This window comes from Rhinoderma darwinii, unplaced genomic scaffold, assembly GCF_050947455.1.
Source record: "Rhinoderma darwinii isolate aRhiDar2 unplaced genomic scaffold, aRhiDar2.hap1 Scaffold_47, whole genome shotgun sequence".
Taxonomy (NCBI): domain Eukaryota; kingdom Metazoa; phylum Chordata; class Amphibia; order Anura; family Rhinodermatidae; genus Rhinoderma; species Rhinoderma darwinii.
The window spans coordinates 443,693-467,298 of record NW_027464015.1 but is presented as its reverse complement, the minus strand read 5'-3'; the positions used below and the strand labels follow the sequence as shown (position 1 = coordinate 467,298).

General features: G+C 42.8%; 1 protein-coding gene and 1 long non-coding RNA gene across 2 annotated transcripts; both read left to right on the top strand.

Moving 5' to 3' along the window:
• Positions 1-174: 174 nt before the first annotated feature.
• Positions 175-6,315, top strand: LOC142719149 (uncharacterized). Its single transcript, XR_012872606.1, has 4 exons — positions 175-1,911; positions 2,051-2,253; positions 3,320-3,414; positions 5,808-6,315. It is a non-coding gene; the product is annotated as an uncharacterized LOC142719149 (long non-coding RNA).
• A 12,805-nt stretch (positions 6,316-19,120) lies between these two features.
• LOC142719147 (uncharacterized) lies at positions 19,121-22,510 on the top strand. The gene is made up of 2 exons (XM_075848762.1): positions 19,121-19,221; positions 20,107-22,510. The coding sequence occupies exon 2, from the start codon at positions 20,117-20,119 to the stop codon at positions 21,893-21,895; it is 1,779 nt and encodes a 592-aa protein (XP_075704877.1). The 5' UTR covers positions 19,121-19,221; positions 20,107-20,116; the 3' UTR covers positions 21,896-22,510.
• Positions 22,511-23,606: the final 1,096 nt, after the last annotated feature.

Below are 23,606 nucleotides of genomic sequence, written 5' to 3'. Positions count from 1 at the left end.
TGGACAGTGACATCCGATCACAATATACATCAGCCTGTAAAAAAAATAGAAGTTCATACTTACCCATAACTCCCTGCTTCTTCCTCCAGTCCGGCCTCCCGGGATTACGTTTCAGTCCAAGTGACGGCTGCAGCCAATCACAGGCCAATCACAGGCTGCAGCGGTCACATGAACTGCCGCGTCATACAGGGAGGTCGGGCTGGATGTCGAAAGAGGGACGCGTCACCAAGACAACGGCCGGGTAAGTATGAATTTATTTTTCTTTTACTAGGGAAAGGGCTGTCCCTTCTCTCTATCCTGCACTGATAGAGAGAAGGGAAGCCCTTTCCCCCTCAATACGCAACGGCCAGTCCGCATCAATTTAATGCCCATTTTAGGCAAAGCCGCGACAGAATCTGCAACGCAGATTATGTGTGGCATTGATGCGGACAGTGTATGCAGAACTCCGCCACGTCTGGTCATGTCCTTAGACTGTCACACAGAAACCTCTGCATGTTCTTTATATCCACAATTTCTAGTTATAATCCCTCCTCATCGGGCTGCAGCGGCCAAACCGCAGGAGAAGTGGGGGGTGTGAACATAATCTTAGGCAGCCTTGGCTGGAATTACAGCTGTGATTGGATAGAGTAGGTCACATGTGGACACGAAGTCCCTGTTTACACACCAAGTTTTTTGCAGGTGGAAAAATCTGCCTCAAAATTCCTTCTGCCGCTTTTTTTACGCATTTTTCGACCACGGCCATTGAGCACCGCAGGCAAAAATGCTGCGAAAACCATTTTCTTTGCCTCCCATTGATGGCAATGGGAGGTCAGAGACGGAAACGCTTGAAGAAAGGGCTTGACGCTGCTTTTTCCTGTGAGTGTTTTTTTCTCGTGGGAAAAGCGCCTCTGCATCCCATTGAAATCAATAAGATTAGTTTTCGGACGTTTTTTGGTGCGGTTTTCGATGCGTTTTCCACTTAAAAAAACGCTCCAAAAAAACTCTGTGTGAACTAGGCCTAATATTTCTCCATATATTACATGTGGCTTTTGCAGCATATTTGGCTGTGCATCCTTTGCATTACAATCTACTGCAGATTGTTACTGCTGCAAGTTTATGCCGTTTTCTAGAACCCTATTCACATTCATACTTTATGTGTCAATTTGACCATGGAAATCTGCAATAAATATGTAACATGTGAACATAGACTTAGGGGCTACACGTGATGTTTCAGGCTACATTTACACACTGCAACCAGGTTACATCACACTTGTCTTCTCTCCCAGATTGTCCTGGAGACTTCCAAACTAGGGAAGATCTTACATGATGTAGCTGCATAAAGGAAGGCACTCTGCTGGGACTATTTGTGAGGGGGAACTCTGCTTGTAGTGGTTATTGGGGGCAGTCTGCTGGCACTAATTATTGGAGGCACTTTGCTGGCAATATGGTTTATTGAGGGGTCTCTGCTGGTAGTGTTGTTTATGAGGGGGCAGTATACTGGCACTGTGTAAGGGACAATACTCTGCTGGCACTGTATGGGGGCACTCTGCTTAGTCTAATGATGGGGTCGCTCGCTGATAACTGAGGCTTCTTAGCTGTCCTTATCGGTGGGGTTTACATAGGAAAGAAATTCTCAAACCACATCTCAAATCTCCCTGTAGTTGATTCTAAAAACAGACAAGTATGGCTCAGAAAAACGGCTGCAAACAAATAACCATTGATGTGAATGGAAATGAACAAAATCTTTTTTGCTTTCTGCGATTATTATTTACATGTTTTATAAGACATGTTGCATCTCGTGTTATACACAGCAGGAGGCAACAGCACACGTCTTATCACACAGGAAGAGGAAATACATCAGAAAGGGAAACGGGAAGAGGAAGAGCAGCCATGTCATACAGGAAATACCGGGAAGTGACATCATCACAGGAGGTAACGTATATCCTGTGTGCGGGGACCCCAGAAATATGATGAGACTGACGTATCAGGGCTGATACATAGTAATGTTATGTTAATGTTATGTTATTATATATCATTACGTGTGTGTTTAGGCTGTGCTTATATATGTTAGTAGGTCGGACCAGAAGGATCGCGTGTTCTGTATACAAGCTCCAGATAAGAAGAACATGGATCAGCACATCAACACCAGCGCTCCTGGGACTGCGCTCCAACCACACAGCATTTCATCCGGAGGATCGACTGTTCCGTAGTCCAAAACGTCGCTTCTCGGGTTCTTTTCCTACAATGGAGGAAAAAGTCAATTACATATTTTCAGTAATTATTGTTACAATATCTCCATTAAGGAAATCTCATGTATGGAATATTTTTTTGTATCACCTTAATTTCTGGTTACACCTGAAATGCCCTATAAGGATATTTAGATATCATAGAGGGGGGTATCACGCTGGAGACCCTCTCTATGACCCAAATGGAAGCTCTGCGCCACCTCTGTTCAGAGGCTGTGTGTGGTATTGCAGCTTTTCTGTATTGAAATGTATAGGGCTAAGCTGTCCACACATCGCACATCACCTGTGGACAGGTGTGGCACTGTTTTTGGAAGACGTCAGCTCTATTTTTCTAATTATGTACAACCCCTTTAATGAAATAATCTCTTTAGAGGGTTTTCTCCATCTCAGACGTTTATGTGATATCCACCTATGCGCATGCACGCAGATCTCTCCGTTCTGTACTATGGGAGTTACACAAATAGTTCAACAGCGCTCAGCTGTTTCCGAAACTTCCATAGAACAGAATAGAGAGAGGGACGTGCGAGGCCTTTCCCAAGTCATTCTCCACCTGGAATCAGCAGCCATTAGACGGGACAGGGATCTGGGAACAAAGCAGGACAGGGTCAGGGAGAGACCTCCGTTTTCCACATAGGTGTGAGTCCCAGATAAATTGTAAGATGGGAGTACCCCTTTAAATAAAACTTCTTGGTGATGATCCATTTTCTTAAGGTGTTTAATTAAACTATGGACAGTGAGGTCGAAGAACCGGCACCCAAAATATCTATACTGGAGTGACATGCGTGTTACTAACGCTGTATACAAGCTCCCCACGTATAACAGACAGGGCCCTCACTGAGACTTTGTAGGGGCTCCTAGAGACAAATATATATTGATGTACAGACATTTTCCCCTCCGTTATTGTGCAGCACGACCTCCCCACATATAACAGGCAGGACCCTCACTGACCCCCTGGACAGACACATAGGCCTGAATATATTTATATCTTTATATTTTCCATTATTCACCTGCAGGAAATGTTATTTTTAGAAATGGGGAGAAATACTTGGAATTGTGTTTTTTTAGTTTCTGATGTTGTTTTTGTTACTTCTCAGGTATAAGGAGAAAAGTATCCGGCACAGACAAGATGAGACGTGGATGAAGATGTGCGGAGGACTGTACCCCACCGGGAAAGAGCGGGCTGTCACTGGTATTACCATGGGGCAGATTTACTAAGGCCTCATGCACACGACCATAGTGAGGTGCATTGACCGTGACTTACGGCTCGTACGTCCGCGGAGTGTCACCCACAGCCACCCTCAAATCGCAGGCCGTGCATATGACCGCGTGCATTGTTTTCTATGAGCCTGTACCGCAAAACACGACCGTAATAAGTCATGTCCGTTGTTTTTGCGGTCCAGGTTCCTGGGCAATGCACGGACCGTGGAAACCAAGGTCGTGTGCATGGGCCCATTGAAATGAATGGGGCCGCAATTCACCTGCAGATTTGCGGGTGAATTGCGGCCGCAAAAATAAGTTAGTGTGCATGGGGCCTAAAACTATCTGAGTTTTACACAGTGTAAACTGATACAAGGAAGTCAGAAATTGCGCCAAATTTATCACAGTGGTGCACGATGTATGATAGATTTTGCTAGACATGTTAGACACTTTTCTCTTCCTTATACCACCTCTTGGTTGGCTTAGTTTAAGACACGCCCCTTTATTCTAGGCCACGCCCCTTGTAAAGCACGCCGCAAAATGTGTCTAAAACAATTAATAAATATGGCCCACAACGTGTACGCCATAATTCTGGCTCAATTTGAATAGTAAATCTGCCCTACTATAAATGTAATATAAATTTGGGGTTAGTATTCAGGGCATATTCCCTATTTAAAGAATTGATAAGAGTCGGGAATCCTTCAGCTTAGTCCATTCTCTCTACTATCAGTCAGTACAGGGAGTAGTAGTACATATAAAACATTACATTGTCACCATGTCAGCTTTATTCTGCCTGCACTGACAGCACAAAGTCTTCATGGTGACTGCAGGACTGGAAGTCAAGGACCACCTCTATGATGTCCGCGGGACCTAATAGGGATATGGCTCTTTTTCCATTTATTTGTTGTTGTACTGTAATGAGAATATTATTTACATGCAGTATTTATTGCTAGGGGTATTTTTTTTTCTGAAAATTCTATAAAGATCAAGTGGCGTAGGATTGGTTCAGACTGGTGACATCAAGACACAAATGTGACCTCAAGAATTCGTCAATGAGCTGATAATCCCGGTGCCAATTCTGGCTGCAAGTAATATATAAAGGGGCACACCTACCTCAAGTACTGGCACAGTATAAGGTCATCAGGGTGACTGCAGGACTGGAATTAACGCTCTTTTATGAAAAGGGTGTTTTGCAATGTTCGGCACATGGCAGCTTTGTGTATATAGTAGTATATAGACCCTACTGCACTGATTCTTCATACTATACCCTAATAGAGCATAGTTGACAATATTTGGAATTTCTTTCTAGGGACACTTCGGTTTCAGATGGATTGAGACAGGACTTGACAGGGCGTACCTTTGACAGAACGTGGTTCATTGGGCATGGCTTGTCATGGGGCAGGGTTAGTGAGAATACACTTTGTGTACCAGATATTCCCTGTATTCTGTCCTCACTATAAAAACCTTGCAGTAAGGACAGTATAGAGGGAGGGTATCGCCTGCAGAAGTGATCTAAGTAAGTATGGCACGTGACCACTGTGGCCAGTGATTGACTAGTGCGATCATGTGCCGATACGGGACATCACTGGTCCAGCCTATGTAAACAGGCCGGCAGGGGATTGTGAACCGCCGGCACTGGAGCCGCAGAGAATTAGAAGGTGGGTATTTGCTAAATGGTGCAATTTTCAGTTTGAATTACAATTTTTATAAAGCCTGGAAAACCCCTTTAATAACAAACCCTAAAATGTATTCAGACCCCGGACAAATCCCCTTTATGTACTTCCCCCTCCTTCAGCAGCTCTGGGTCCCATTCGGCTCCGGACCCCACCTCTGCTGGCTGAGCCAGGAGCTGTTAGTGATATTGGCCTTTACATATTGGAGTAATCCAATAGATAAAAGCTAATTTTTTAAATTAAATCTTGCGATGTAGTTTGGGTGGGCACTGCGCCTTTGATTGCATGACAAATTTTTCTTGGAGTTCCCCTTCAAAAATAGGTAAGCGTAAGGTAACACAAATACTTCACACGGGGACAGTAAAGTAAAGCCCATTTTATTTTGACTGTATTTCTGGACTGGACTGGTCCAGGACTAAACTTGACTGATCCCTTCGTCAGTTTAACACCAGATAAAGGGACAAGTCGTGCCAGAAACGTGTATTTAAATAAAATTCTACCATCGCTTGGCGCCCTATTTGTCCCCGTTTTTAAACATTTCTGTTAACCGCATCTTAAAGTTGAGCAGATTTACTTGTGAATTTTGTATCTTAGTTGAACATAGAACGCACTATCTACCTACCTGGCAGACAAAGGGTCTTGGTGTGGGTCACGGGGAATATCTTCAAGAGAGCAACTCTTCACTAGGACATTTTATTTATTCTTGTTTCAGAACTGAAGGGAATGTACCGTACAACATCAGCAGGAGGAAGCCCTGGTGTCGAGAACGTCAGCCATGGAAAGGGATGTGCCAGATCAAGGCCTGAAAGCTAAAGAGGCAGCAGATATGAACCACTAATGTCCATCTAAGAATGCCGGAACGTCATCCGTCCACACCTCCTCCTTCCCATCCCCCACTGTCCAGAAGGGGTTTTTAAGATCCATCCAATTAAAAGACAACTGTCCAGAAGTCTTTGAAAATGAAGCCTTGTCCATGATTCGCAGGGCTGCGGTGAAGTACAATGGTTTTGGGTGTTTAATGGCAAGTCTCTTCAGATGCCCGGCAATGGACTTCCTCCCCTCGTCCTGTTTGGTAGGGTCTCTGCACTCCCTTTCCTGTAGAACAGCTGCCTCTACAGATTCCCAAGGCCTTTTATATTTTTTTTCCTGTGTGGCTGATAGCAACACATGTCAATAAAAACATACCTCAATGTATTTATTGTATTTCTAATAAAAATGGATAGACAAATACATAAAAAGAACTTGTTTTAATTCCAAAGAACTATCATGAAATCTATATTATACCTGTGTAATCAATTGTGGACATGGTCACTGATTCATTGAAGAATGAGTAGGCTGGGTAACCCATGGAGTAACATCCAAACAAGAAAGACATCTTCCTGCTACAAAAACAGAGGTCATAATCAGGACGAACGTACACCACCATACAACAAAGTCCAGCAAAGAAATCCCCCAGCCTGAGACATACTGTACTCCGTGTCAGAAGGACAAGAATCTACAAAAAGAGAGACAACTGCATCCAGTCGATGTTCTTATCAACCAAGAGGTTCACAAGGTGAGAAGACTAGTTTACATTTTTTTTCAAGGTATTACCCTAGGGAGCGCTCCTGTTAACATCTTTTTCTCACACTGTATTTTCCTAAGGTACTGTATACATTTCACTCATTAATGCCGACCTTGCCAAGTGAGCACACAACAAAGTAAGCCTGCGCACCCAAATAGAGTACCAACCATCTACACATCATGCCAATAAAGGAGTTTTGCCTTTGCACAGGGTAGCACAATACAACTTCAATGCGGCAAATACCTAACCTGAACATCACATCAGCACCTTCCTCTTCTCTTTTGAAGATGTTAGTGTACAGAGTAGTAGGGGAATTGACCAGACATGATGTGCTGCCTCGTGGACTGTCCTATATTTCCAGAGCGAAGTCCAGATAAACATTGGATACAGCGCCCAGAAATGGTGCATTGTGCCCCGATAAATATTTCCTTAAAAGGATTGTCCGAGAAATTAAACTAGTTGCATGGAATGTTTTGAAATGAAAAAACAGCCATTACTCTCCTGTTAAATCCCCTGCGCCCATGATCTGATGGTCAACCCGATGGGTTGATTGAAGAGACTACCCTACGTGGATCGACACCCGCTACAAAATTCTCACCCAAAAAGTAAGATATGGAATAGGTTACCCCCTTCTATGGCAGATCGAATAGCCGTAATTAAAATGATAGTATTACCCCAGTTGTTGTATCCACTGATTAACAGTCCCATATGGATAGGAGAAAAGACATAAAAAGTTTAATGAAGGAGCTAATTTGGAGAGGAAGGGAACCCAGGGTAAAGTTAAAATACTTGATGGATAGAGGAGAAGAGGGTGGACTGGCAGTACCTGACTTGAGAATATATTTTTTGTCAGGACAGTGGAGAAATATTTTGAGTGGGAAACAATCTCCGTTTATACAAAATATTAGTAAGTCTAGTAGGGGCCATCTTCAGAATATACTTCAGGTAATGGAGTCCGGGCAATTGAGAAATTGTAAGGAGTATCCAACAATATATATGATGCATGAAATTGGGGTTAAATTAAGATTTTTTTTTTATTTAATTGGAGCATTGAGTTTCACAACATTAATTGGCAAGTTTAAAGGGGTTGTCCGAGATAAATTTTTATTTAAAAGTTAAACACACAATACACACATTAAATATTCCCTAATATACTTACCTGTGCAATCTTGCTTCTGTTCTCCGTTCTGGCAGCTCTTTTCTTCCGATCACCGGTCTTCTGACGTCACGTTTTCTTCCTCCTCCACTGTCGTGTCGTGTCCCGATCACATGGTCTCGCCCCAGCGAGACCTCGGATGGGACACGACACGTCACTGGAGACGTGTCGTTTCTGCGTGTGCCCGCCCAGCCTTTGCAGCTTTTTTTCACTGTGAGCGCGCCTATGCGTGTTCACAGTGAAAAAAGTGAAGAGGGACGGCACCTGCGGGAATGTCGGGTCTCCGGCTGTCAGTGACTGCCGGGGACCCGGAGGAGAAGATAGAAGCAGCTTTCGCTGCTTCTGTCTTCTACGATGTCTTCTTACACAGCGTTCAATGAACGCTGTGTATAGGAATAGAGACAGCAGCAGCAGCGGCGCTGTCTCTATTCCTCCCGGTGATCATGTGACTGGTCACATGATCACCGGGTACCGTTAGTGACAGACTGCTGCTGGGTCTAATCAGACCCAGCACAGCCCTATTAGTGACAATCGTCACTATGAGAGGGCTGATTTCCCCTGTAACTGGGGCTGCTGTGCAGCTCCAGTTACAGTGGAAAAGATGGTGTAAAAGAAAATATAATGTTCCCCAAAGGTCTTTTTTGACCTTTGAGGGACAGACAATAATAATAAAAAAATAGTAAAGTACAAAAAAAAATGAAATAATAAATACACATAAAATACCCACCCCAAAAAATACCGTTCCCCCTGTCAATCATTGTTGTAACGCTAGCGCTGACCCAATTACCCTAATATAGACATGTAATATATAGAAATTTACGGTAGACAATGACGATCACAAATAAAAGGTCTATTTTAGGGTAAAACTATGTTATTACCAAAAAAAATAGCTGAAACGTAAAAAAGCTTATTTTTTTACTATTTTCAAACTTTATGAATGAAAATTCTAAAATGGCAAAAAAGGTGTGTATAAAAACGATAAAAAAATAAACCTCCATTGTCTACGGAAAAAACGTCGCAAAAATAACGTCGTTAGCCCAACAAATAAAAAAGTTATAGCCATTTAACTAACGTGCTAAAAATGGCTAAACGGTGCCCCGTCCTGAACTAGATAAGATCTTCTGGGGTCCTGTATCTAAGCCTATATTGTTAGGCTTAGATACAGGGTCTAACAAACAGTGTCACACATGGAGCTTGTATCTAAGCCTAACACAATGTAGACTTAGATACAGGACCCCAGATGACATTCTTTTTATTCCTGTATAAGGGTATGTTCACACGGCCTATTTACGGATGTAATTCGGGCGTATTAACCCCCGAATTACGTCCGAAATTACGGCTTGAAATCGTTGGCAAACATCTGCCCATTGAAAGCAATGGGCAGACGTTTGTCTGTTCACACGAGGCGTATATTTACGCGTCGCTGTCAAAAGACGGCGCGTAAATAGACGCCCGCGCCAAAGAAGTGTCATGTCACTTCTTCAGACGTAAATGGAGCCGTTTTCCATGGACTACATGGAAAACCAGCTACAGTTACGTCCATAATGGACGCGGCGTTCAAGTGCCTGCACATGCCGTTACGGCTGAAACGACAGGGCTGTTTTCTCCTGAAAACAGCCCCGTAATTTCGTCCGTTACGGACGCTGCCGTGTGAACATACCCTAAGATTAGTGTTTTGGGGTCCTGTATCTAAGCCTAACATGTGGTATTCTTAGATACATGGCCCATGTGTGACACTGTCTGCTTGGGTAATGTTACTAAGGCTACCTTGTGGTAGGCTTAGATACATGGTCTAACAGTATCACACATGAGCAGTGTATCTAAGCATCCCTCTACAGTTTGGGTCCTTGGTACTACATCAAGTTCAAGGACGACTTCAATGACACCTTTTTTATTTGTAATAAAATCGTTAACCAGTGTTGTGTGTGTTATTTTATTACAATATTTTTTCTATGTCCTTCACATTTATTTAAAAATGTATTACTAGTGCATTATTAATGGCCACTGTCTAACAGCGTCCATTAGTAAGGCTTCATGCACACTAGCGTGTGTATTTTCCGCGCGTGAAAAACTTGCGTCAATCCCATCCGTGTGTTTGCGTTAGGGCGGATTAACACGAACGTGCTATACGTCCGTGCAACCCGCGTGGTATTCACGCGGGTCGCACGGACCTATGCAAGTCTATGGGGCAGTGCAGACAGTCTGTGAATTTTACGCATCGTGAGTCCGCTGCGTAAAACTCGCGACATGTTCTATATTTCTGCGTTTTTCGAGCATCACGCACCCATTGAAGTCAATAGGTGCGTGAAAATCAGGCGCATCCCATGGAAGCACTTCCGTGTGACGCGCGTAATTCGCGCAACAGCAGTAAAATAATGAATGTAAACAGAAAAGCACCACGTGCTACAAACATCCAAACGGAGTGTCATAATGATGACGGCTGCGCGAAAATCACAGCCGCGCATCCGTATGAACATGACACGAAGCGGTCAAGTGCATTTTGCGCACGCAAAACGCCACCGTATTTGTGTGCGCAAAACGCACACGCTCGTGTAAATCCGCCCTTATGCATCAGTGTGCTTTTCGATTGTCATGTGTTATTCACGCACTCACAAAGCCAGCCCATTTTTTTCTTCTTTTTTACAAGAAATTGCTGTGTAAATCACGCACCAAACACGTGTGTGGTGCGTGGTTTTCACGCATGCATTGACTTCAATGTGAGTGTAGGTGCATGATAACGCACCAATAGAGGACATGCAGTATGTTTCACGCAGCGGACTCTCGCTGCGTGAAAAGTCACACATGTGTCAACGGCCCCATTGAAATAAATGGGTTGCGTGTGTTGTGCGTTTTTTCAAAGCACAGCACACAGACTTGACACACGCGCATAAGGCCCCATTCACACCACGTCGAAACCACGCACAGCACACGCGACCCATTTATTTAAATGGGGCCGTTTTCACGCAGCGAGAGTCCGCTGCGTGAAACATACTGCATGTCCTCTATTGGCGCGTTATCATGCACCTACACTCAAGTAGATGCATGCGTGAAAACCATGCACCAAACAAGCGTGTTTGGTGCGTGATTTATGCTGCAATTTGTTGTAACAAGCATTAAAATCGAGCATTAAAACTGCCTTGCGGGAAAAATAAGCGACATGCTCCATCTTCGGGCGTTTACGCCTCTGACCTCCCATTGACTTCAATGGGAGACAGAGAAAGCGTATTTTGCGTTGTTTTATGCCTGCGGCGCTCAATTGCCGCGGGCGAAAAACGCCACGGAAAACGACGCAAAAAATGCAGCAAAAAAAGCCACAAACAATGCCGCAAAAAACAGATGCAAAAAAAAAACGCCGAAAAGGCTACGATAAATGCCGCGAAAAACATCACAAATAAAGCCGCGAACAAAGAGGCAAAGAACGCCACGAAAAAGGACAGGGAAAACTACACGAAAGACGCAATGAAAAACGCAGAAAAAAAACGCAAAAAAAAGACGCGAAAAACGACACAAAAAAGGCTACGATAAACGCCACGAAAAAAGCTGCGAAAAACATAGCGGAAAAAGACGCGAGAAACACCGCAAACAGAGGCAAAGAACGCAGCAAAAATCAACTGGGAAAACGCCACGAAAGACGCAACGAAAAACGCAGCAAAAATAGGCGCAAACAACGACGCAAAAAAAGAAATGACAAACGACGTGAAAAAGGCTACGATAAACGCAATGGAAAACACAGCAAAAAACATTGCAAAAAAAGACGCAAACAAACAAGCAAAAAACGCCAAGATAAACGAAGCGAAAAACGCCCCGAACAAAGCGGCAAACAAATACGCAAACAAAGCCGCAAACCACGCACAAAAAACTCCGGGAAAAACGACGCAAAAATCAACGTGCAGGGAGAGGTAAATCTGCCGCAAACTTCAAGACGGAATTTTGAGGCAGATATTCCTCTTGCAAAGAAACTCTGTGTGAACATGGCCTTAGTGGAGAGAGACATGAGATAGAGGAGGGTGGACGAGGGTGAGGGGAGAGGTTTATAGACCTGAAAAGAGAAAGAAAACATAAATGTGAAAAACATAATGGGGGGGGAGGAGAACATTTGCTCATCATCCTTCAAGAATGTCAGCAAGGAGACAAGTCCAGTGAAGGATGTCAGCGGGAGGAGCAAGGACAGCTCAAGTGAACTCTTGGAAGGTACGTGCACGCTCATTGCAGCCTGCAATGAGCGTGCACGGGAAAAAAGTTTCATAACAAGGAAAGATCAACAAACCAGAGCTGAACTGCATGTAAACAAGCTGTGCTAAACTCAAAGCAGAAATGTGCGAAGTAGAATTTTTTTTAAAAATAATGCTTTATTTAGGTTGTCTGTATAAGGGGTAATGTATGACACAGTTTTTGAAAAAATGTTGGTATCTCGGACAACCCCTTTAATATATTAGAGGTTAATAAAATAACTGATTGGAGTGGATGGTCCAAATATGGACTCAGGTTGGTTAGACATTTTTTTTTTTTTTCTCTGTGGGAGCTGGAGGCCTTGGTACTGGAAGAAAATATAGATATAGTTGGTGTTGCTGAAACATGGCTGGACTCTTCACATGAGTGGGCTGTAAATCTACAGGGTTTTACACTTTTTCAGAAAGACAGGATAAATAGGAAAGGCGGTGGTGTATGTCTGTATGTGAGAAGTGATATGAAGGCGAGCGTGAAAGAGACAATAGTGGGTGAATACTGTGAGGAGGTTGAAACCTTGTGGGTGGAACTAGAAAGGGAGGTAAACACTGAAAAAATTACTTTTGGTGTAATCTATAGACCCCCCAATATAACTGAGGAGATGGAAGGTCAACTATATAAACAGATGGAGCGGGCTGCACAGGCGGGTACTGTAGTGATAATGGGAGATTTTAATTTCCGGGATATTCATTGGTGTCATGGTTCGGCTTCAACTGCAAAGGGGAGACATTTCCTCAACCTGTTGCAGGAAAATTTTATGGGCCAGTTTGTGGAAGACCCGACTAGAGGTGAAGCTCTGTTGGATCTGGTCATTTCTAATAATGCAGATCTTGTTGGGAATGTCAATGTTCGTGAAAACCTTGGTAACAGTGATCACAATATAGTTACATTTTACCTATACTGTAAAAAACAAACGCAGGCTGGGAGGGCAAAAACATTTACTTTTAAGAAAGCCAATTTCCCCAGGATGAGGGCTGCAATTCAGGATATAGACTGGGAAGAACTAATGTCAAATAATGGGACAAATGATAAATGGGAGATTTTCAAATCTACTTTGGGTAATTATAGTGCAAAATGTATTCCTATAGGTAACAAGTATAAACGACTAAAACTAAATCCCACATGGCTTACACCTTCTGTGTAAGGGGCAATACATGACAAAAAAAGGGCATTTAAAAAATACAAATCTGAGGGTACATCTGCAGCCTTTGTAAAATATAAAGAGCTTAATAAAATCTGTAAAAATGTAATAAAATTAGCAAAAATACAAAATGAAAGGCAGGTGGCCAAGGATAGTAAAACATAGTAAAAAATTCTTCAAGTATATAAATGCTAAAAAGCCAAGGTCTGAACATGTAGGACCCCTAGATAATGGTAATGGGGAGTTGGTCACAGGGGATCAAGAGAAGGCAGAGTTACTAAATGGGTTCTTTAGCTCTGTATATACAACAGAAGAAAGAGCAGCTGATGTAGCCGGTGCCAGTGCTGTTAATATATCAGTTGATATACTGAATTGGATGAATGTAGATATGGTCCAAGCTAAATTAAACAAAATAAATGTGCACAAGGCCCCGGGACCAGATGAAATACACCCTAGAGTTCTTAAGGAGCTTAGTTCAGTTATTTCTGTCCCCCTTTTCATAATATTCAGAGAATCTCTAGTGACTGGAATAGTGCCAAGGGACTGGCGCAGGGCAAATGTGGTGCCTGTTTTCAAAAAGGGCTCTAGGTCTTCCCTGGGTAATTATAGACCAGTAAGCTTAACATCTATCGTGGGGATAATGTTTGAGGGGCTATTGAGGGACTATATAGAGGATTATGTGAAAAAAATAGTATTATAAGTGACAGCCAGCACAGTTTTACTAAGGACAGAAGTTGTCAAACTAACCTAATCTGTTTTTATGAGGTGAGCAGAAGCCTAGACAGAGGGGCCGCTGTGGATTTAGTGTTTTTGGACTTTGCAAAGGCATTTGACACTGTCCCCCATAGACGACTAATGGGTAAATTAAGGACTATAGGTTTAGAAAATATAGTTTGTAATTGGATTGATAATTGGCTCAAGGACCGTATCCAGAGAGTTGTGGTCAATGATTCCTACTCTGAATGGTCCTCGGTTATAAGTGGTGTACCCCAGGGTTCAGTGCTGGGACCACTATTATTCAACTTATTTATTAATGATATAGAGGATGGGATTAATAGCACTATTTCTATTTTTGCAGATGACACCAAGCTATGTAATATAGTTCAGTCTATGGAAGATGTTCGTGAATTGCAAGCGGATTTAAACAAACTAAGTGTTTGGGCATCCAGTTGGCAGATGAAGTTTAATGTACATAAATGTAAAGTTATGCATCTGGGTACCAACAACCTGCATGCATCATATGTCCTAGGGGGAGCTACACTGGCGGATTCACTTGTTGAGAAGGATCTGGGTGTACTTGTAAATCATAAACTAAATAACAGCATGCAGTGTCAATCAGCTGCTTCAAAGGCCAGCAGGATATTGTCATGTATTAAAAGAGGCATAGACTCGCGGGACAGGGATGTAATATTGCCACTTTACAAAGCATTAGTGAGGCCTCATCTAGAATATGCAGTTCAGTTCTGGGCTCCAGTTCATAGAAAGGATGCCCTGGAGTTGGAAAAAATACAAAGAAGAGCAACGAAGCTAATTAGGGGCATGGAGAATCTAAGTTATGAGGAAAGATTGAAAGAATTAAACCTATTTAGCCTTGAAAAAAGACGACTAAGGGGGGACATGATTAATTTATATAAATATATTAATGGCACATGCAAAAAATATGGTGAAATCCTGTTCCATGTAAAACCCCCTCAAAAAACAAGGGGGCACTCCCTCCGTCTGGAGAAAAAAAGGTTAAACCTGCAGAGACGACAAGCCTTCTTTACCGTGAGAACTGTGAATCTATGGAATAGCCTACCGCAGGAGCTGGTCACAGCAGGGACAGTAGATGGCTTTAAAAAAGGGTTAGATAATTTCCTAGAACAAAAAAGTATTAGCTCCTATGTGTTGAAATTTTTTTCTGACCCTTTTCCCGTCCCTTGGTTGAACTTGATGGACATGTGTCTTTTTTTAGCCGTACTAACTATGTAACTATGTAACTATGAGAAAGGTTATCTTGGATGGCGGATAGAGAATTAAAGGGGTCACAGACTGCCAGGAGCACATCATCAGCCTAAAGACCAATTTTATGAGCCTTAGATCGTACTTTAATGCCCTGAACTTTTGGATTAAGTCGTATTCGATCTGCGAGGGGTTCCATCGCTAAGGCAAACACAATGGGAGAGAGTGGGCAACCCTGACGCGTACCGTTCTTTATTATAAAAGGGTCAGACAAAAACCCCGAAGAGAGAACTCTAGCAGAGGGAAATGGGTATAATGCAAGAATGGAGGATTTTATACGACCCTTAAATCCAAAATATTCAAGAAGCTGAGACAGATAGCCCCAATGTACTCTATCGAACGCCTTCTCTGCGTCCAAAGCAAGAAGCAGAGAAGGCGTCCGAGAGGTCTCTGCACACTGAACCAAGTCCATAAACTGCCGAGTTCCATCAGGGGCCTGACGTCCCGCCACAAACCCAACTTGATCTGATTTAACCAGTTGAGGAATAATATGATACAACCTAGTCGAGAGGATTTTTGCATATATTTTAATAGCTGAGTTTAACAGAGAAATAGGACGAATATTAGCTGGGGACGTGGGATCCTTATCTGGTTTAGGAGGGGTGACTACCGTATTGTAAAGGGCACTATAATAAGATTGGAACTGTTCGGCTGTCGGCCTAGGATCTATAACTTTATTACCCTTTTTATCCAAGAGATACACAATGCGGGAGCGTGGCGAGGACTGTTTTTTATTTTTTTAGCCAAAAAAGCACCGGCTCTATTATTATGTGCATAGGTAGTCATTTGCATGCGTTTGAGATAAATGTCGTACTGAGACGCAAGCAATGACTGTAATGTCAAACGCAAGGTCCTCAATTCTGAAGGGTAAGCAGGTGTGGGCGTAGCTTTATTTTTTAAATCTATAACTGCTATCTGATTAGTGATATTAAAAATCTCCTTTTCCCTCTTTCTCTAAGGGCTCATTTACACGAGCGTGTTATACGTCCGTGCAGCGCTCGTGATTTTCACGCACGTCGCACAGACCTATAATAGTCTATGGTGCCGTGCAGATAGGTGCGTGATTTTTACGCAGCGTGAGTCCGCTGTGAAAAACTCACGACCTGTTCTATATTTGTGCGCTGTTCGCGCATCACGCACCCATTGAAGTCAATGGGTGCGTGAAAACCACGCATGTCACACGGAAGCACTTCCGTGGGACAAGCGTGATACGCGCAACAGCACTGAAAAGGATGAATGAAAACAGAAAAGCACGTTTACAAACATCCAAACGGAGTGTCATAATGATGGCGGCTGCGCGAAATTAACGCAGCCGTGCATCATATTCTGATGCCACACGGAGCTGTTAAGTGCCTTTTGCGCACGCAAAACTGCACTTTTTTTGTGTGCTCGTGTAAACCCGGCCTTAGCCTGAGAACAAGCTTTAATCAATAACCCTCTCATAAATGCTTTATACGCATTCCACAAAATGTAAGGACATGAAACAGAACCCACATTGTCTGAAAAATAATGCTTCAATTCTTTTAGCAAGGTTGGGGCATGATCAGAGTGATGGAGTATGTAATCATTCAAACGCCATTGTGAAGGAAGAAAATACGACATTTTCTCATTTATGGAAAGCGAGATTGGAGCGTGATCAGACCAGGTTATCTGTCCAATTACAGAAGATTGTGACTGTAGGAGTGCCCTATTATTACCCAGAAACAAATCGATCCTAGAAACATGAAAGAAAGTATAATCCCTCTCACCCCCATGTTGGCATCTCCACACGTCATACAGGCCTCCCTCTAACAAAGACCATGCAAAAGGAGAAGACTGTCTAGTTCTAGCAGTGGAGTCTATATCTGGGTCAATAGTCATATTAAAGTCTCCACCTACAACTAGCATACCTTGTGTTAACGCCTTGATTTTCGGGAGTAGGGAATTCAAGTAATGATGTTGGCGTTTATTGGGGAAATACACATTAAAGATAGTATACAGTATGTTATTGATTTCACACACCAATCCCAAGAATCTTCCTTGGGGATCTTTAATAAGAGATTTAAAAGTGCAAACTACCGAGTTTTTAATAGCGATCATAACCCCCTTACGTTTAGCCGGGCACGAAGAGGTGAAAATATGTGGGAAAAATTTATTCGAGAATTTAGGAATTTTCTCCACATGAAAATGTGTTTCCTACACCAATAGAACGTCACATTTTAAAGCCTTGGCCTCACGCCATAACAAGCTTCTTTTAAAGGGGCTTTTAAGTCCTCTGACGTTAATTGAGGAAAAGCACAGTACCATACTTAATAATCCGAAAGCAGAAGCCATCAAACGTGTGGAGATACCAACATGACAGTGGTAATGCGACAGCAAAACCCATCCTTCTAAGAAAAGCCTTGATGACCAACACAATCTGAGGTAAAAAATTCAGAGCAGCCAAATGACATAAAAAACAAACTTTTTCCACAATTGTTTTTTGGGTTTCGTTTTTACGGCTTTCACCGTGCGGTACAAACGACAACTTATCTTTATTCTGTGACTCAATACGATTACGGTGATACCAATTTTATATACGTTTTTTTAAATATTTTACTACTTTTATTGATAATAAGCGTTTAGTTCAAATAAAAATGTTTTGTGTCGCCACATTCTAAGAGTCATAACTTTTTCTTTTTTGACTGATTGAGCAGTGTGAGGGATTATTTTTTGCGGGATGAGCTGTAGTTTTTATTGGTAGCAGTTTTTGGTACGTAGAAATTTCTGATCACTTTTCATTCAAAATTTTTTAGAGCTAGGTTGACCAAGAAACAGCGATTTTGGCGTTTTCTATTTTTTACAGTATTCACCTTGCACATTAAATAACGCTATATTGTAATAGTTCAGACTTTTACGCATGCAGCAATACCAATTTTGTTTACTTCTTTTATTTTTTACATTACTTTAGGGGGAAAATGGGAAAAGGTTTTTTTTAACTATTTGTCTTTTATTTTTTTCACTACTAAAAACTTTTTTTCACTTTTTTTACACACTTTATTAGCCTCCCTAGGGGATTTGAACCAGCGATCATACTAACGTATTGCAGTATATTGTCATTTTTACAGGCTTAAGTTAAGTGAAGGCAGCTCTGGGCGCCATCATTAGGCCCATGAGCTGCCATTACAATCATTGTCACCCCCTGATCTAACTGGGGGGGTGATGAACTGTCAGAGGGGGCCGCCCCCCTTTTTTCAATGCCTCAGATGCTCGCGATTGACAGCAGCATTTGAGGGGTTAAACAGCTAGGAACAGCACGATCACTGCTCCCGACTGTTAGTCCCGGGTGTCCACTGTAAAACACAGCCGACACACGCAGCATATGGAGCGCACTCTAAACATCACCACCCGCACCCGGATGTAATAGCACGTCACGGTGCACAAAGGGGTTAATGTTCTCTTTTACACAAAAGTAATAATTGCAAGAAATTGGATGGCTGGTAAATCCCCAATTGTTATGGATTGGTTGAAGTTGGTTAAGACAATTAAAGAATATGAGAAAATAAGAGCAGACAAGAAAAATTGTATAAAAAAGTGGGAGGAAATATTGGGGATATGGAACTGATTGGTGTTCTATAGGAAGGTATAATTATTATTTTATCATAAAAAGGTAATAAATTTATGGTACTTAATGATCTTTGGGGTGGGAGGGGGATGGGATTGGGGAGATATATGTTGTCTGATGTAAATTGTGCAGATAAATTGTTGAGCATTATGATATTTATAATCACTGGATATTGAAATGTTGTAATGTTTTTATTACTGATATTCAATAAAGATATGTGAAAAAAAACAAAAAACATTTGATGTGTGTTAGAATGTAAGGTAAGTGTGAGGTCATCAGTGATGTCATAATTCACCTTCTCTATAAAAGCTGCAGATCAGTCACATTCCGTTGAGCCGCTATAGACCAATAGTTTCTTGCTTTTTGGTACGTCGCTCTCACTTGACTTTTTCTTGAGTCCTGTGACTTCTAGAAATCTTGCTTTATCCAGAAGCTTCAGATCCACGATTCAGAGGTAAGAGGAGAACATGTAGAATGTTTCTTGTGAAGTATTGCAGCGAGTTCCATGTGCTGCCACTGTAAGAATGTTTCTCTTTCACCCTCTTACTGGGTTAGATTCTAAGGTCAGGCGCAATAAATGAAATACAAGATTGAGTGTATGAAAATGTATATTGTATAAAGAGTGAAACTTTACAGAGACACTTTTTCCTTATCATCAACAATTACATGACAGGTTATAGTTACCATCCATGGTCTCCCCACACTCCAGGAAGTCTCCTTTCCAGTATGTCCCTCCTCAAGTGGCCTCCCAAGTGGCTGCCCTCATGTCATGCTTGGGTCTTTTATGCCCCCTTGTCTGCCCCTCTTAGAGACAAATAGTGTGACCTTCCTGATAAAAAGAACTTCCCCCCTCATGTAACATGCGGATATAGAATACTGGTGCCACTTATCAACCACCTTTAGCATTTATGACATCCTGAGTTTGTCCATGGGTAAGACTGGGTTCACACTACTGGTTAGCACCTGTAAGAGATACCTGTGAACGTCGGGGTCATTTAGTGTGAGAATCAGGGTAAACAATATAAATCTTGCAAACTGATGAGACGCATTTCATTAAGAAATGCAACTATACCCATCTTTGAGTTACCCAAATAAAATATCCTATATAATATTACATATAACCTTATATGTGGCTTTCATTTTCTGAAACCTTTAAATTCTTACACCACCAGAGGGCGCACTGTCCTGTCTCTGCCTTGGGAGGGCGCTCTTCATGCAGTTATCACATGTTTATTGGGGAGGGGGCTGATAATTGAGGACAGAGAAGTCTAGAATCTATTTTCTTTTTGGAAGATGATTTAGAAACAAGTAACCACACAATGATTTCTCGCCTCAGCAGATTTGTGGATATGAAGATCATGAATAGAAAACATCAGACATTCTGTGTGGACACAAATCAAGAGCTCAGAAATGCTTTGGACACCTGGAATTTGGTGGAAGAAGACGTCTTAGGAGCCTGTGTCCCTTATTTCATCCAGGAGAAGGTGGCTGAAGATCTCTTCACTTATACGGATGTTTTTCAGAAAGCCATTCTGAGTAGCCTGTTACCATCTCAATACAACGCTGCCATGTGCCGCTTCTTCATCAGAGTCATTCAGTACAGAAGAGACGCGGCACACTACCTGAAGGAATATATAATCAATGTGCTATGTGAGCACTTGAAGGTGGAGTACATGAAGGGACAATACTATTCCTACGCCATGACTAAGAAGGTTATTGTCTGGCTGAGCATCCTCCATCTTGATGCGGTGGTCGGGGAACTGAGATACAACATCGTTTATGAGGATTTCAATGCTGCCATTGTCGACACTTTGACAGAAGTGACATCTCTGTGTGCTACAGTCATCATGCCACACATCTTGGACATGCTGCCAGTGCTGGCCCAAGTGGTCAAAAATGCTCCTGACCAACTATCTAAGGAGACGTTGTGCTATGCTATAAGACGTTTATGCCGCAGCATCCAAGAATATATTGTGAAGGGTGGCAGCTGCAAAGTGCAACTTATGAAGGCCATAAGCAACATGAAGGCCAACATTTCCACCTGGTTGCCTGATGTCCATGCTGAGCTTCAAGACTCCACCAAAGTTGCCCTGGAATTCTTTACTGTACCCGAATCATCGGAGAACCAGCCGACCGAGCCAGTCAATGACGAGTTACAGACCCTTCCTCACGCCGAGCTCCTAGAAAAGTACAGGGAGCAAGTTGCGGCAGAGAATAAGGAACTGGAAGATACAGAGAAGAAGCGTATTGGGATGAACATGCTTGTGACATCTCTGGTATCTGGCAGGAAAATAACAAAAGATTTCCTTCAGTTTCTGCTCAATGCCCTGAAGAATTCGGACCCAAAGGCCAAAATGACAGCAGCTATGTTCTTCAATGAGGCTTTGAAGCATCCAAGACTTATAAAGCAGAAATACCAAGAGTGCGCAATACAACATCTGCTGAAGATCATAGAAGAGGACGATAACATCTTGTGCAGCATCGCCATGGAGGCACTGGGGAATGCCACCACCGGAGCTACAAGACTGGTGGAGAGCTACAAGAATAAGATCATTGCCCACATGGAGTTTAGACTATCAAAAACCAGCAGCATCAAGATCATCATGGCGGCACTGAGGGCGCTGTCCTCCATTATCAGACGCCTGAAGCTTTCTGTCCTCAGTAGACAATTCATTAAAATATCCCGGGAGCATATAGACTATCCGGATGGAGAAATCCAGATTGCGGCCATAAACCTGTTAAGGGATCTGACAGAGAGCTGCCGCCTTCCGCTATTTGGATATTTTACAGACAAAGTCAGGAGCTGTATACCAACTTTACTCCTGAAATTACATAGTGACAACCAGGAGATAGTAGCAGCCAGTACTTCATCTCTGCAGAGCTGCCTCTCCTACATCAAAGGAGCCAACATTCGGGGATTTTTCCGGACGGAAATCTCTCCAAACATCAATGACCTCAAATCCATCTACAGCTGTCTGGCTCATAACCACCCAAAATTGATGAAGACCGTGCACCTCCAGATCCCAAGCTATCTGGTCAACTCAGAGGACAAGGAGGCTGTAGTCAGACATGTTGAATTTCTTAAAGATGCCATCAACCATGATCATGTAAGACCTGGACTTATATAGTCTCAGCCTAGCTCTGGCCACACTGCACTGCGAAGGCTTCTCATGTAATATCAGAAAAGCCACTGAAAGGGCCATCTCCATCCTGGCCACCAAGTGGTTTTACATCGGCAGTGCCAACAAATAAAATGCATTTATCAGGGATGAACCGCTGAGGACAGAGACATCAAGGTTGTAGATCACTTCCCCATGTACTATCCAATGGTTGTGGACATCAATATCAGCTGTCAAGACCTGAACATCAATATTAACATCTAGGGGGCAGAGCTAGCAGTCTGACTTGCGAACGAGCCTCAGGCCTACATCGAGGAGTGTGAACAAGGCGCGGACTCACTGGCCGGTGGAGTCCAGCGATGCCAGTTATCCATCAACATTAGATGACGGAGACCAAGGACTTAGCTGGCGAGACAGACTATACAGTCAGTGTATGGGCAGCATGGTGGGGCAGTTTGGGGAATATGCCCGTCATCAGATCATAGAGACGGTGTATAATGACAACTCCACATATAATATACAGATGTAATGACACGGCAAAAAATAAAAGTCTACTCTGTTTTATATTGAAATGAATGGGTGTGCAGCCTGCAAGTGACTGAAGCTAATAAAAAGTATAATGCACTCATTGTTTTTTTATTGTAGACTAGATACTTGAATTTTTTACACTGAGATTCATATCCTAAAAGGTTTTTAAGCGGGTCACAAATGGTACAAAAGGTACACCTTAATATCATTTATCTTTATATTGGGGAATGTCAGGTCTAATAATTCCACTGGCCATCTAAGTATGAACAACAATGAAGAATAATGATGCTGGGATCCTGTTACTGCCGCGTGATGCCTAATAGGCCAGAATTAATGATGGAACTGACTATAATACAACTTAAATGACTTGATAATGGTTCTGTTTCTGAACAGAAGTGAGAAGTCAATGCTTGAATGAAAATGATTCAAAACAAGAAATTATTTTCCTTTCTAATGAGAAAATTCCTAATGCCGTAGTTCACACACTGAAGTGGGGCTGCCACTGGCTGCAGATTCCAGGCTGGAACTAGTGAACAGGAGGCCGTTGCCCCCTGTCTACTAGTTTCCATCTGGAATCTGTGGCCAATGGGCACCTCACCAGTTGGGAATAACTCTTTAGACGGCCATTGAAGCCTATGGGTACGTTTTTGACGGATCCGTTGCCAAGCAACGGCAGGGCGTGCCAAAGTTCCCAGCATTCAAGAGACAAGATGGATGTGAAGAAATTGATCAGCCTGGTGCATGACCACCCAGAACTATGAGCAGGGGCGAACCAAGCCCCTCTGCTGCCTGAGGCGAAATATAAAAAGACGCCCCCCCATTCATCAGAGTTTTCTCATTACTAGCTTTACACAACAAACACGCAGCATTTACATTTTTTTAACCTCTTAACGCCGAAGGATGGATATATCCGTCCTCTGCAGCTGCTAGTTCGCGCAAGAGGACGGATATATCCGTCCTGTGATGGCGCGGGTACTGAGACTGTAGCCACGCGATCAGCGGCAGGAGCACGGCTGTTATACACAGCCTGGCTCCTGCTGCATCTGCCGAAATCAAAGCGTGCTCCGATTCCGGCAGTTTAACCCATTAAATGCTGCTGTCAATAGTGACAGCGGCATCTAATGTGTTTGACAGAGGGAGGGAGCTCCCTCTGTCATCCCATCGGCGCCCCCGCAAACAAATCGCGGGTCGC